This window comes from Fukomys damarensis, unplaced genomic scaffold, assembly GCF_012274545.1.
Source record: "Fukomys damarensis isolate Sample0158 unplaced genomic scaffold, DMR_v1.0_HiC HiC_scaffold_5, whole genome shotgun sequence".
Lineage (NCBI taxonomy): Eukaryota > Metazoa > Chordata > Mammalia > Rodentia > Bathyergidae > Fukomys > Fukomys damarensis.
This window is the reverse complement of record NW_022900917.1, coordinates 39,670,114-39,685,882: the sequence shown is the minus strand read 5'-3', so window position 1 is coordinate 39,685,882 and position 15,769 is coordinate 39,670,114. Positions and strand designations below refer to the sequence as shown.

General features: G+C 38.0%; 2 protein-coding genes across 4 annotated transcripts in view; one reads left to right on the top strand and one right to left on the bottom strand.

Annotated features, from left to right (window-relative positions):
• The window catches only part of Eya1 (EYA transcriptional coactivator and phosphatase 1), a 419,270-nt gene that overhangs the window by 349,638 nt on the left and 53,863 nt on the right, over positions 1–15,769 (bottom strand). For 2 of the 3 annotated variants that reach the window (XM_019205234.2, XM_019205233.2), the window contains exon 2: positions 4,871–4,975. The gene's annotated coding sequence lies outside the window, so the exon portion shown is untranslated. Of the gene's footprint in view, positions 1–4,870; positions 4,976–13,187; positions 13,232–15,769 lie in introns of those variants that run through there. The other variant, XM_033760575.1, reaches the window with a different exon arrangement.
• The window catches only part of LOC104851711, a 25,667-nt gene continuing 12,316 nt past the window's right edge, over positions 2,419–15,769 (top strand). Inside the window, exons 1-2 of the mRNA XM_033759026.1 lie at positions 2,419–2,599; positions 3,548–3,649. Coding sequence (XP_033614917.1) covers positions 2,419–2,599; positions 3,548–3,649 — 283 coding nt within the window. The remainder of the gene's footprint in view (positions 2,600–3,547; positions 3,650–15,769) is intronic.

Genomic DNA, 15,769 nt, shown 5'->3' with positions numbered 1-15,769 from the left:
TAAATTTAAGTTATTCAAACACTTCACTTAGTTAAGCTGACTAAATGAAGCCCTGATTTGATTAATAATTTCCTAATTAGTCTGACAATGTGGGTTGTATTTAAATAGCTACGTTCAGTGACTTGTCCTAAAAGGTGTGCTTCTTTCTATTCCTAACATAATTATTGAAGTTTTCCATTTTGGCTAAAAGTCACTTTTTATTTTTAGGATCTTCAAGTATATGAATAAAGTATGTACATATTTTAAATGTCTCTTCTGATCCAGCATCTCAGCAAAACCTGCTGTGAGTATTTCAAGTTAAATTTAAAGGACACTCAAGAGGCTCAATTTTGAGAATACAGTTGAAATTTAAAGTATCATTATTCCAAAAAGATGTAGAATGTCTGAAATTTTTAATATAAAAGTAAATGAATTATCTGCCATTTACAATAAAATGTGTCTTCTAGTGTCTCGGGAGACCTGATTGACACCCTTCCCTGCCAGCTGAGAACAGCATAATCAAGCATATGTCCATGATGGTAATACTGGCACAGGTATAATGGCTGCATTTTACAATTTTTATGTAGAGGGCCAGGGATTTAGCCCAGTGGTTCCACCACTTGCCGTAAAAGTGAAGGTCCCAAGTTCGATCCCCAGTACAAAAAAAAAAAAATTATGAAGACCTGCAGATGGTCAGATAATATTTTCTTTAACTGCATTTTTCTAGTGATGTTTCTAGTTTTCAAAGAATTTTTAAATACATAATCCCATTTGAGCTACAAAACTGTGATTTTTAAATAAGAGAAACAAATGTTAGCATCTTTCTCATACAGGAGCTGATGATGCGTGAAACCCCACCTCCTGTCATACAACTAGTAAAAGGGTAAGCCAGGTCTCCTGCTGCACATCTAAAATATTATTTTCGGGATGCTAGGCTATCTTATTCTCAAGTTTTATGTTGTGTAGTGAATGTTTAACTGTAGTCTTCATAGCTTCATAAGGAAAACATAGTTTTTTACAATTCACATTTTCTTCAAAGAGCTGGTAGTTTTTTTTGTTTTGTTTTGTTTTGTTTTTTTCTAATGTAATCTGCTTCTAGAAATCTTCATATACTACAAAAACTGAGATGTCACCAGAGCTCAGCTCTTTCATGGCTGTGATTTTGAGGTGTTCACCCCAGGTGGGAAATGCAGCTGATAATTGCAGTGGATCTGCTGCCTTGATGTTGCTGTCAGAGTGGCACTGTATCATCCAAAATGGGAGCTTCCTGAGAGATTAGGAATGACCAGATTTATGACAGAAATGATGTAAGGCCCCACTAACCTCTTCCTCTCCATTATGTCCTCATAAGACTGATAGAGTAGTAGACAGAACTTAGATAACAACATGAGTTACTTCACCTTCCTACTTGTGGAACACACATATGCAGAACATTCCAGAATAAAAAAGGAAGAATTTCTGGTTTAACATTTTGGTCCTATGCTGAGTCTACCCAGAATCCAAAAGTGAGGAGCTACTTCACCTCAGCTCATGGTCTCTCCTCACCTGACAGACACATTTCCAGAACTCTGCTAGAGGCAAAGGCTATATTACAGGGACAGTGTGCTCTTTGGTATTCAACAATTAGCCATTTTCCCACCTTCAAGTGTCATGAGCCACCATAAAAATTGTAACTCCAACTTGCACAATGCATGACAGTAGTACCAAGATTAAGAGTGGCTGTGCATTTTATAAGGGTTTCCACACACTTCCAACCCAACATCCCTGAAATGACAGAGAAGCTTCCATGTGTCCCTCCCATGGAGAGACCCCTGGGCTCATCACCTGTCACAAGGCTAAAAGAATGTCAACAGCACTCCTGTCAGCCTTCTGCCCTGCCCAAATATCTGGGCTAATGAGAAGACATGAGGAAACATCACCATTCTCCCCCTCTCCTCACATCTGTACCTACAGAGGAAAGAAAGATGCATCAAGACTTGAGAGACTACTATGAAACGACAGAATATTGTTGTGGTAACTGCACATGTTGAATATTACAAATATGTTTTGTAAACTGGCATTGTGTATGAAACCTCTCAAGAAAACTTTTTTTTAAAATATCCTATTCTAATGAGAAAACCAGAGGTCCTACCTCTATTAAAAATATGCTGAGAGAAGCAAGTATTAAGCCTTACTGGAAGAGGCACAATCCAGAAATGACCATTACCAGGTGTAATTCTGTGAGCAAAGGGCTAGAGAACAAAAGAAAAGGAAAGTTCCAAAAAAAAAAAAAAAAGTCTGGAAAGGATATTAATTAGGTTATGTGGATTTCACTCTTTTCATTTTATATGTGCAAAAATTCCCCAGACAAGTTGGAGTGTACTTATTATTTTTAAAAGAATGCATACAACAGATGCTACTGATCAATAAAAAGAATAATCTGATACTTGCAACATATTGATGAATCTCGCAGATGTAAAGAAACCAGAAACAACAGAAGACATGGTACGAGGACTGAGTATGAGTTTTTGGAATAATTGGGCAAAAGTCATCAAAGATGAAAACAGTTGGAACAGCATTTGTCCGCGAGATGGGCACTGGGGAAGCCCTGAGCGACAAAGAACACAAAGGACTTTGTGGGGTTAGGGGAATGTTCTTCTCTGTGATAAGGAATGGGTTGCAAGGGTATATCCATCTGTCACAAGTGGACACTTAAGATGTGCCTCTCAGTACATGCAAAAGAGTTACATGCAGGTGCAACATAATTTTGTGTGTACTACAAATAAGTTGAAACTCTGTCTAAGAAAAACTTTTGAAAGATGAATGTGACCAGCAAGAGAAAATTCAGTCATGTGCATAAGTGTGAGGAATTTGGGTATTGGTCTAGAGTTCCAATTTTTTTTTTTTTTCTGAGTAACCTGAATGTTTTCAACTAAGTTCAAGATCCTCTACTGATCCTGAGTCACTTTCTCCACCTTCGGAATAAAAAGGAGTAACCTGACAGCAGAAGGAAGCAAGTGCTGGAGGGCCCACCCAAGGCCCCACTCTGGAGTGTCTGAAGAGATGGCTGTCATCTGTGGCTGAGCAGGTAAGAGAAAAATGGTCAAGGAAGGGCTTCTGCAATCTGAATGCCACATGGTATTTGCCCTTGAGAAATGTCCCTCCCTGGTTTTGCACCTCTAGGATAGCCAACTGACTTTCAAGAGCAAATGTGTTTTACTATCCCATAATAAAAAGGGACCAAAATGACATCGTGCTGATACGAAAGCCAAAGAAAATTCTCTTAATTTTTTAACCAGTTCTTTGTTTCAAATCTTAATTTCTTCACTCTTTTTTTTTTACCAGTACATGTATGCAGTTCATGATTAAATTCATCAGTGGGGTGAGTACACACACATAACAAATCTTACTTCTTCTTTTACCCTCCCCCCTTGTTCCCCTTCTCATTTGAACATTTTCTTCCTACTTCCCAGTATCTATCATCCATTCTGGTCCTTATTTGTTCCTTGAGAACCCTTTAAGTGAGATAAATCCAACACACATATTTAAGCATCACATTGTTTCTCTTTTATCTTCACTCTTAAATTAGAATTTGCAAGCATGAAATATCAACACTACTTTGCTAAATTTGTTGGTGATTCTCCAACACATCAACTTGACTCTAAGAACCAGTGGAACATAAAAGGTGGCAGTAAGTAATAAATTATTAGTGAGCTCATTTTTCACTTATTTTATGTACACTACAAAAGTATTTAAATATAATAAAATCAAATATCACTGATGTAACAGGAGTTTCAACAATTTAAATAACTAACTGAATTAAGGATACTCTTCCTGTTTAGGGTAAAAGCTGCACCATATAAAGTGATCCCAAAGTGCTTTATGTGAATTACCTCACAGGATGACTTAGAAGATCCATAAAATACACTCCATAATTGCATACAGTATGCCTGCAAAACTACCATGATAGCACTTGACCGTTGGTTATTAAAATCCTCATCCATTAGCAGTTGCTGCTTATTGTAGAACACCAAGCGGCCTTGTAAAACACACACTTATAGGAACCACAACAGCATTACTAAAGATCACACTCCAGATTTGTGATAATTTTATTGTGAACAAAACTGAGAGATGAAACCATACATCTGAAAGCATCCTACTTGACCAGAGAACTTCAAATGCAAAGTCATGTCCACAGTCCCAAATAGTACTATGGAAATTTTCCAAGGAAAAAACTTGAATTCACTGAAATATCTTTTTAAAATGAAAATTCATTGAATTATTCAAGTTTTAAATAACTCTGAAGTTATTTATAAGAATGTCTCAAACTAGACAGTCATTTATATGCCAAAAGAAATTTTCTTTCTTCCTGATATGAACCTGAGGAAAATTTCTGAGCCCTTTCTTTTCTGCTCAAAAAATAAATGAACAAAATATAATAACTAGGCTCTCTTAATTTCAAGATCATTTAAGTGTCCACCAAACAGAAACTTCTACACTAAAAACATTTCAAACATGCATGCACACACATTTATCCACAAAACAAATACATATGAAGCAAGCCAAAACATAGACGTTAATTTCATATTTTGTAAGACAAATACAGTTTTCCCCCAGACAAAGGAAAATGTTAGGCTTAAAATTATGTTATGTATATTGGTTGTAATTACAAAATACGAAGCATTGCCTTTTTCTTCTATGACTACTTTTGATAACTGATACCACCAATGAAAAATATAAATTAGATTAGGCTGATGAACTAGTGTAGTATTTAATTTGTGATGTTCAAAATCATTAAAAATTGGTTGAGAGCTTTTGAGAAATTTCCAGACACTCAGGTTACAACAAAAATAGTCATTATGATTTTAAAAGTAATAACTCTTTCCTTAAGACTGACATTCTGTTTACTTACAGACTGTCCATTTATCCCCTGGGGGTCTTCCATTGAAGACTTCTTCTGAATTATATATGGGCTATTAGCTACACACTTCTTCAAAGGGTTGCAACGCCCCTGCACCTGTGAAGAATAGAGCATCAAGCAGCCGTATTAATTGCGTGGCATGAAATTAAGAGCTTCTCTGTACATTTGCAGCTTTCCATTGACTAGCAGTTATACACAAATCAAGAACGCTTGCTTTCACTGAATGAACCTTTAAAATAAATATTATGGGCTGCACTGTTTATCACAATTAACGTAAGCCGAATGTGGCCAAAGTATAGCTCAGTTGTGCTTTCTGTCAGCAGCTGCAGTCCGGGGTTGTGGGCAAGGAATGAAAAAAAGAGAGGTGGGGAGGGGAGTAGCTAAAGAGCTTTTCCACACACATTGTTTCTTGAGCTAACAGTAGACAGCCCTCCTTTCTTTTTTTTCTTTTTGAATTTGGTTTCTCCCTGCTATTTATCAATGTCAATTGTCCCACAATGCAAAGAGGAAATACTAACAAAGAAATATGATTATAGTCTGGGCAATGATGAAAGAGAGAGCTCTAGGGTTCAGTGTTTTACCCTCAGGGCACAGATATTATTATACTATTTCTTAGCAAGTTTATGTTAGGTCACAGCTTCATGGTTGATCAATTCTGCACCTTCAGAGACTCAACACCTTCACGAGGAATGGGTTTGGGAAAGGCTTAGAACCATCACCAACAGTGTAGTGTGTTGAAGTGTATTTATGTTTAGTTATCTTCCAAAAACGAAATAGCCATCCAGCTGCCTTTTCCAATATCTAGACTTTCAGAATTAATTTTCATGCTCAAGTGAGGAACCCAAAAGACACACGTGTTTTGTTCTTGAACTTGACAACTGTGAAATTATTTTGCATGTCTCACTTAAACTCCAGTGCAGATATGTAAATGTACATTACATGTATATGTGACTTTAAACGGTAAAAGATACTATCTTAATATTACCCAAGATAAAATTGCACAACAGGGAATGTGTGGTAGGTTTACTTCAGTATCGCTTTTTGTGAAAATACTTGAATTTATGGTTATTACCATGATAAGAAAAACCACAAAAACAGAAGCCAAGAGAGCTGAATTCTGGTTCTGACTGTGCCACTAAATAGCTAAATAATCAATCACAGGCAAATAGTTGCAAGTTCAAGTCCAGCCTGAACAGCTTAGGGAGATTTTACCTAAAAAGAAAAAAAAAATAAAAAGTCCTAGGGATGGATGTAGCTCAGTTATATAATGCCCCTGGGTGTGCATTCCTACTCCCTACTATGGAAGTGGGTGGGGAGTAAAGGAAGAAAAGGAAGAAGGGGAGGAAAGGGAGTAAGAAAGATCATAGAGATGTATTTATTTCTGCTAAACTAGGAAAACACAATATAACTCTATTTTGAATTGCAAAACATTTCAAAGCTGAATCTTAAAACTCAACAACAGCTTTTAGGGGATTCCTTGCATAATTAGGGAAGAGATATTGCACAATAAACTAGACTTATTTTCATTGTTTAAGTTATCCTCAAGGGGCACATTAACTCTTCTAGGCACTAAGATGGGATTTTAAAGTAATGATAATAATGCTGCCTTATATTGGTAAAACACTTAGCAGTTTCCAAAGTGCTTTCACATAGATTGCCAACAGTGCAGCTATATAACATAGGACAAAGTCCAGTCTGAATCCCCACAGAAGGGAGCTGGCCTAGGACAAAGCCCCCTCTGATTTCCCACAGATTTCGATCCTCTCGATACCTGTCCTGAGAACATGTCTCAATCAAAATCTGTACATCTGATATTCCAGGATTATTTCCCATGTGTTTCTTTTCCATATTTCCACATTGAACTTACTGAACAGTTTAAGGTATTAAGACTGGTCAAGTTACACGAGCTTGAAAGGTATTTCATTTGTAATTTTATTTTTGCTAGAGATGAAACTATTCTGTACTAAATATCATGTTTGTTATTGTTTCCTGGGCTAAAAAAAGACTGAGTTTATTGGGAAGTCAAAACAGCCAGTATTCATCTGTTTCAGGTAGATGTCTCCAGTAAAAAAGACTACCACTCAGAAATCAGAAAATCACAGAGAGTCACGGACTTTATTTACAAATCCTCCACTGCTTGCTAAATCAGCATAGTTGTTTCCAGATTTCTCCATGTCAATCCAAACCATGAAATATATGACATGACTGAGCCTACTGATATTTAGGAGCCTGACTCTGGCAAACCTTTAATTCCTTTCCTGGGCTTGATCTTTCATGATTTATAAATAAGCCTGCCTCTATTATAGTACTTATCTAGTGGGGCTGCAATTATTACCCTAACTGTCTCCTTGGCTCACTGCAGTTCCATGAGGGGAAGGACAATGCCTAAGTTTCTTGTCCTGGCCACATATGACACTCATTAAATATTTTGAATGAATGAATGAATGAGTGTTGTTTGCATGATAATTTTTTAAAATGTAAAACAATTTGTTTCAGGTATCTAAAAAAATGGGCTCAAGCAACAACAGATGACTAGATTAATGTCTACCCACTATTTACTACCTACCTACACACATAGATACAGCTATTTGTAAAACCATAAGCACATATGGAGGAGAACTTTAAGTGGCATTTTCAGGGTCCTTGTTTAAACCTGGGACAGTGCCTAGAAAAAGAGTGTAAGAATACCCTGGGGGGGGTATTATTTTAGGTTTGTGTAGTCATAGAGGCAGAAGATTGGTGTCAGAGGTACCCAATGTGACAGGGCACATAAGTCCATAATCCTTATAGTCACCCTGCCCAAGCAGGGAACTGAATTGTCACCCACTTTTATATTTACCCAGAATGGCCAAATCCTATACTTACCCACTCCTGAGTCAATTATATGAGTACTCTCTGGAAGAGGGTGCCCTTTAGAGTTATATGCAATGAAAGCCCATCCTTCTTTTGGTCACTGAAGTGCAAGGCTTTACTCACAAAGAAACTGAGAGATGTTCTGGGGCTCTGCCTGCCAATCCCAAGACTCAGGGATTTTTATCCACTCTGAACATAGAAGAAAAGTATAGAAGCATGTTCCTGAAATACATTTTACCATTCTCTTAAGTAGGAAGAAAAGATTAACTGAGCCAAACATTGAGAAATAGCTGCACAGTGTTAAGCCAACCATGCATTTGGAGCCTCACCAAGGCCACTGCAGTCCACAAAAGACAGAAGGACCTTCACAGCTCAGGTAAGAGAGAGCCCCTCACTAACATTCACAGTCCCAGGCCAGCTGCTTGCCTGACCATCTGTTGCTGAGAATAACCTGCAGTAGCCAACAGGAGAAGGAGGAGGCTTCCCCAGGAGAGGAATAAACAAGAAGTGACAGCCTGTTTCAACTGGTCTTTTCAACACCTGAAGGAATATGCCTTCTCCAATGCTGGGGAAGCCCAGCTATGGAATGAGGGCGGAAAGCTCACGGCTGACAACAGGGAGCTTTGGAAAGCAAGGTTCTGGACTGCTGATGAAAAGCTAACTTTATTAGGTGGACCTGTTGGCCATGGGATTAATATAAGCTTTAGGGATTCCTTATCCTTGCCACTCTTGGAGGGAGGAAGGGCAGGGGCAGAAAGGAGTTGAAAGAAGTGAACGCACACTAGCAAATAAACAAAGGTAAGTAAATGTTAGATTGAAGTACTGATTAACTCTGCAAAAAAAAAATAGCAAACTGAGACTACAATCTGACACAAATTTGTAAACATAATAAATCACCCTTGGGGTCCCAGAGACATTATGAAGTTGGGCCCCTGGTGATGACATTGTAATTATTCCAATAACACTCGGTGCTCCATACTTGGAAGTAGGATATTTTATGTCTCATTACAACCAATAAGCCTATTGATTTTTACAATATGGAATACAGAAAATGTAAAGCATGTGAAACAAAACATCTATTATGTACACTGGTGCTATAATTTAAACTGTCCCTAGGCTGCCGGTCTTTCTGTCTGGTGCCACAAAAAACCCTTGCTACAGAAAGGAAGGAAGGAAGGAAGGAGGGAGGGAGGGAAGGGAAGGCAGGAAGGGAGGAAAGGAGGGAGGGAAAGAAAGCTCAAGAGCTCTGAATCTAAAGTTTTTCAAATTCAGTAAAATCTGTATTCATCTCACACAGATACTTGTTATTGTTTGACCCACCAGCTAAAGTCAGGCCCCTGATAAAATAATCAGTGGCAGCCCATCTTACATGTAAATATTACATTTGTTTTATTGTACTTCTAATTCATCACAAATATCTTGGCTATTATCAGAACAAACAATTCACAAGTTGGAATAAGGGTAGATTGTACAGGCATGAAGTAGAGAAAAGGTCAAGTGAGGCAAGCCATTGGGATGGTTTTTCTAGACTGAAGAAAAATAGGATGGAGGTAGAAGTAAGATGTAATATGATTGGGACGGCATTTTGTTTTTATTTTATACATCACAGGTATTTTAATGTTTCATGATGGTTTTGAAAAATGGGTTATATTTTAAATGGCACATGAATAATCTCTAATGAAACAGAGACCCATCAGGCACTCTAAATAACTTGTGGCTCCTTGGATGAAAGAGTATTTTCATTACAACACACCATCACTTTACTCTTTGCCTTCTCACCAGGTGTTGAGTTTTCCAGCATTCCTGAGAAGCAGAAGGAAACTAGTGGTTGAGAGTTGCTTTATAGCAAAGAAAAGGGCTATTCTAAAATATGTCCCCAGAAGACTACAACTACAGATTGAATAAACATATCAAATCAAGGGGTCTCTGAGAAAATTTACAAACAGAAGCCTGCAGTGAAATGAACCATTGGATAAATGACTTCCAGAGACCTGCTCAACTCACTATCCCATGGCCCCAAAAGCCACAAGGCACCGTGTCTGTCACTTCTCCTTTGCTTTCCTCACCTTCCTAAGAAATTGGGCTGTATCAGGGAAAATAGAGGGGGCATACTCAGGTGTGTCCCACCTTATACACTGCTCGTTGGGCTTTCCAAGAAGAAAGGGTCATCCTGCAACCACCAAAGCTATTCATTATCATCAACCAACTAGAACTCAGAGTCTTTTACCAGGGTAGATGTAGTTTCTATAGAAGCAAATGTGTGCACTAATTTTCTTTCATAGATTTTTCTGCTCATTGGCTGGTACTGCTGATTTAAAGTTTTAGTGGAAAGTCTTCTAATCTTTACAGAATTCTTAAATAAAAATAATTGATATGATCCATATGCATAATGAAACATTTGCGGGGGGACAAATAATATTTCAGTACATGTATATATTGTGTAGTGGTCAGTTCAGGGTCATTATAGTAAGCCTATTATCGTAACTATTTGTCATTTCATTGTGGTAGACCATTCAAAATCCTGTCTTGTAGTCTTTTCTAAATATACACTATACTGTTTTTAGGTTATAGCCTCCCTACCATGCAGTAAAACTGCCACCACCATCTGTGACTTCTAACTTCTGATGAAGAATAGAAGGCAATTAGACAATCAAACGGGTTGACACTAATTAGGAAAATGATGATGTGTTTACTCGGTAACTAAAGTTGAATTCAAACTAAGTTTTCGAGAACATTAGACCTACAAATTATTTTAATATAGCACTTACTTCATTAACAATTTTAAGAAAACACTAAATAAGTGCTGACTAACTGTGATTAGTGGCACACTCATGAGGAATCTGAGGCTTATGGGGTGTACGTTAGCAGCTGCTGAAGGACTATCACCCTATAAATCTTGTATGTAAGAAACAAAATGCAGGCATCCAAAGGAAAATAATCTGCAACACAATCACACCTCATATGCATCTGAAACTTCTCTAGATTGGCATCCTGATTTCTGCCACATCTATTGAATTCAGGGCGTTACAAGTCCTCCACCTATGTTGTTTGTGTACAATGTATTATAGAAATAGTTTTGCAGCCAATTAGGACTTCAGTTTTAGTTTTAAAAACAGCCCATGCTCCAGGATAACTAGTGGCAAAAAATAATAACTGGACCACTCAGTGGATGTGATTTTTGCTCACTAAATTAAATAACTATGCCCAATGATAAAATTTCTTCATTCAGAGGGAAAAAAGAAGATATGAAATATCTACTTTATATGAAAAAATCAACCACCAAATAAAAACACCCTAGGGTGTCAAAAACTTACACCACTTTTAAGATGCTAAAAATACACCACAGAAACTCAACCCTGATGGAAAGCAGAACTGTGGTTACTTAGGTTGGGGTTTGATGAACTGCAGAGAGGCAGGAGGAAACTTTGGGTGCTGAAACTACTCTATCTTGAAGGTAATGGTTACATGGACGTATCTAATTGTTAAAATGGAGTGAACTATATTCTTATTAACATGCATGCACGGGGGCCCCTGTGTGTTTGTGTGTGTGTGTGTGTGTGTGTGTGTGTGTGTGTATTAGGGATCGAACTCAGGGGCACTTTGCCACTGAGCTATGTCACCATTGTTCTTTATTTTGAGTCAGGGTCATGGTAATTTGTTTAGGGAACTCACAAACGTGATGCTCCTCCTTTAGAGTCTCCCAAATAGTTGATATCACATACAAATGTCATTGTACTCAGCGTATAGCTGATTCTTTAAAATATGCCTTGAATTGTATTTTCTGTGAGTTGTCATCCCTTTTTCTCCAGTACCATCAAGGAAGTATCAAACCACCTTAACAATGACTGCCTATGATAATGGGCCTGATTACTAGCCCTTGTTCCTTCAATTCAAACGTGATTTAGTGCTAATTTTTCTTTAGGTGTTAATCCACAAATATTCCTCTCTCGGAGTGACACTTACTCCTAATTGAACCAATCAGAGCTAGTAACTAGTAATATTCACATTTAGGTGTAGAAGTGAAGAAGCTTAAAATATATCTTTGGTTTAAAAGGTGAAGATTAGAAAACATATACTCTTCAAAATTAAGGTTCAACTCATGTTAATAATTGATATGATTCTTCAGTTTGTAATTTTTACAGAATTTAAATTAGAGTGGTCTGGTGTTCACACTCTGGATTAAATTCAAAAGGCACCTGGTCTGTGGTTCAGGATATACGTCAGAGGTAGCATGCTTGCCTAGCATGTCCAAGGACTGGGTTCAATGCCCAGCATTGCAAAAATACTTACATAAATAAATAACCTGGTCTGTGCTTAGCCCATAATAAGTCTAGCAGGCAAGAAATATAATGCAGCTTTATTTATAAAAATACAATGTAAGCATATTTATTACTCAGGTGTTATTTTCTGCTAAACAGCAAAAGCAGTTCCAACAGTAGATACAGGCATAGACTTCAATGTTCAGCAGTAATCTATTTCATCCAGGGGACCCAAGTTCATTAGACCTTAGAATTAATACACATTACATGTGCCAGTTTGTGAAGAACTAGAGACTAAATGACTCCCTGCTGTGTTCCAAACCATCTCTCAGAACCTAGACAATCTCAACTCAACTCGTTAAGCCAAATGATTTCCTCATTTCCTGGATGCTGACTCTTGCTTTTAGTTTCTTCTTAACCAGAGTAAGGATTGCCTGATGGAATAAGACTGAAGGACTGCAATCTCAGAGGCCAAAACATAAAAAATAAAAAGTAAAGGAGAAAGCACTAAATTGTCAGAAAGGAGGGACTGACTCCATTTCTTTGAGTTTTATTCTTTCCTTAAAACCAAAGGATAATATACATTAAAACAAAGGTAGAAAGGTTTAAAAAATCTGTATGTCCTCAATTCCATGAGAAAGAACTTAACGGGAGGTGTTATTTGACAGAAATATACATATTCCATATATTGTGATGGGGACACAGAAGGAAGTCACAGAATCCACATTTCCACTTTGGGGAGGGATCCTCTGAAACATCCTTGGTAGATAGCTGACCTGTTTCTGTGTGAACACTTGTGGGCACAGGAATTCACCAGCTTTTCAGGCCACAGTTCAAAACTAGAATGTTGTGACTTTAGGAGATATTCCCTTATACTAAATTGAAATTCATTCACCTAAACCTTCTTCTATAGGGCAAATATTTTTTCTAAAGAAATGCAAATATACTTCAAGATTGTCCTATCCAGGGCTGGGGATTTAGGTCAGTAGCATTGGGCCTGCTTGTAAGCACAAGATCCTGAGTTCAATCCCTGGTTTAAAAAAAAAAAAAATTGTCCTATCCAAAATATTCCTTGAAATGTTTGAGGTTTATGATGATAGACTGTAACGGCTCTTCTCTGTGGCTCCCAAACCTCATTATACATCTTTTAAAAGTGAGTTGCTTTCTGATCCTTCTCTATATGACGCCTGGCCCACCTTTTCAATGGCTTCTGGATCCAAACACCACTGGCACTTACTCATCATAGGAACACTCAGTGTCTTCTGCAAAAGAACCATATTCAAGTCATAATATCTCTGCAACATATTTGGGAAAACTGACCCATCCCTGTGAAATTCTCATCTTGTTCTTTTCTGCTTATCAGTCAAGCTCACTCAGACTCCCTTTAACTCTTGATTCTGTAAGCCAATGACTGAGATTTCCAACCTTGTATATTAAGCCGGCCTTATAATCCATTAATTTAGCTTTATTCTTTTGGGTCTCTGATAGAAGTGACAAAGGAGAGAAAACCAAAACCAGAGCTAGTTCTGATGAATCGCCAGATACAGAAAAAGACTGCTGAGAACTTGAGGCAGCAAAGTAAGGACTTAACTTTGTAGCTCTGACACTTATTAATTCTATAATCTTGTAAAAAAAATCTCTAAGCCTGGGTCTTCACCAGTGCAATGATGTCAATTCCATCTTATAAGATGGAGAAGAACACTAGCAATCTGTCCTATACATAGATGCTCAGTCAGCAAAATGTGCACAGGTGAATGAGACATGCATCTTGTAGGGAAGGTAAAGTCACAAAACTATAATTTCATACAGTTTCTCTCCTATGAGAAATCCAAGTATTGATAAAGAGCAATATAAAATCTAGACAAAAGTAAACATGAGGATAAATCTTTAGCAAATGGGAAGGGAGCCAGGAGATGGAAGGAATGGAATTAATTAATTAAGATGTATTACATACATGCACCAAATACCCACAGTAAAGGTGGTCATTATGTATCACAAACAAGTACTAATAAAAAATAATAATGCAATTACTTTGGTCTCTAGTGTTTACATCCAAATATCATTAGCTAGAGCATATCAATTGGTTGCTTAAAGACAATTAAAATACTGCATTTCAAGTTAGTAAGATAATTAGTAAAACAATATTGTTTTTGTAGCACTCCTTTTTAATTATCTTTTTGAACATCTTGACATTTTTGATTGACTAAAAATTCCGTGTTCTCTGGTTGCTCTTTCACCACACCCTCTTTCTGTTTTTATTGTTTTTTGAGACAGGATCTCATAATGTAGTCCAGGCTGGCCTAAAAACCTAAAACTTGCTGTGCTGCTCAGGCTAGCCTTGAACTCACTATCCTGCCTTAGCCTCTTGATTGGTGGAGTGTCTATTACCACTGTAATCTTTCTTAACATTTTTAGTTGCCTTCTCTCTAGCCTATCATGTGCTTTCTTGGTGAAACACGCTAGACTATTCTGTCTCCTGAGCAGGGAACAAATCTAATTTAGTCCCATTTAGTGAGACATCCAAGTCCTTTCTTACCTGGCTGCAGCTCCCCTCCAGCCTGTGCTCTCTATCCTAGTTCTCTCCTGCCATCTGCAGCTCCAGTCACCTGCCAGGCTGCAGTGCTTCCAGATGTCCCTGGGGCCAACTCCCTGCATCTGAGTGTTCTTTCCACCCAGACTCTTACACGGCATTAGTACTCATCTAGGCCACTCTTGCAGGAAGCCTTGCACACCATGTAGGTTTTTTCTTCCTGTTTGAGCATATTGGCTCACAGTTGTCCACCACACTGCTTCAGGGCAGACGCCATTTCTATCCATGTATCAAGATGCCCAGAATCGTGCACAAGAGCCAACATCGGCTGAAGGAGTAACTCAGGATTAGAGACACGGGATGCTTAGTGTATCAGGGACCCTGGACAAGAAGGAAGAATCCAGCTTGGCAAGGTGGACATCCTGCTCCTACATTATTCCTGTACTTCTCTCTCCACCCTGAGATCCCTGGGCTCAGTAGTAACTTTGTGTTGATTCTCTGGAATGGACAATCCATTCACACTTTGTCACAGATTTGAGTCCCTCCCCCATTCAATTTTAAGAAGCTGGAGTTTAGCCGGGTGTGGTGTTGCTTGCCTGTAATCCCAGCACTCAGGAGGCTGAGGCGGGAGGATCGCTGTGAGTTGGAGACCAGCCTGCACTACATAGTGAGTTCCAGGTCAGTTTCAACTACATAGTGAGATCCTGTCTCAAAACAAACAAACAAACAAAAAAACAAATTTATGTCGTAGAAGAAAAGTTGTGAGTCTATAACGTAAACGGAAGTAACTAAAATTTTGTAAAATATAGTTTTAACATAGTTTGATTAAAATCCAAAAGCATTAAAGTTTAACGGGTAGGACTTAATTAACATAAAAACAAAATTGTTACACAGTATGAATTATTCCCACCCACTCAACCCCATCCCACATGAAAGGTAAAACAGATCTTGCTCATTCATCCTTACTTTCCTAATTATTCACTGAAACAATAATTGCTCCACGTTGTCGACACCCCGCGTTCATGTGCTACTTCTTTTAACTGGCTTCTTTAACTTGAACAGATCAAACCACTTTTGGCCAAAGGAAGGAACTACCCGGGCCACTAAACGCTAAAAATAAATATCAACTTGCCCCAAATGCCCCCTACATGTTTCCCATTATCGGAACCTTGAGCGCAAGCAAAGAGCAATCACATCAATAAGGCCAAGATGACTCCCCCTACTGCCCCGTCCCCTGACGTCTCAATC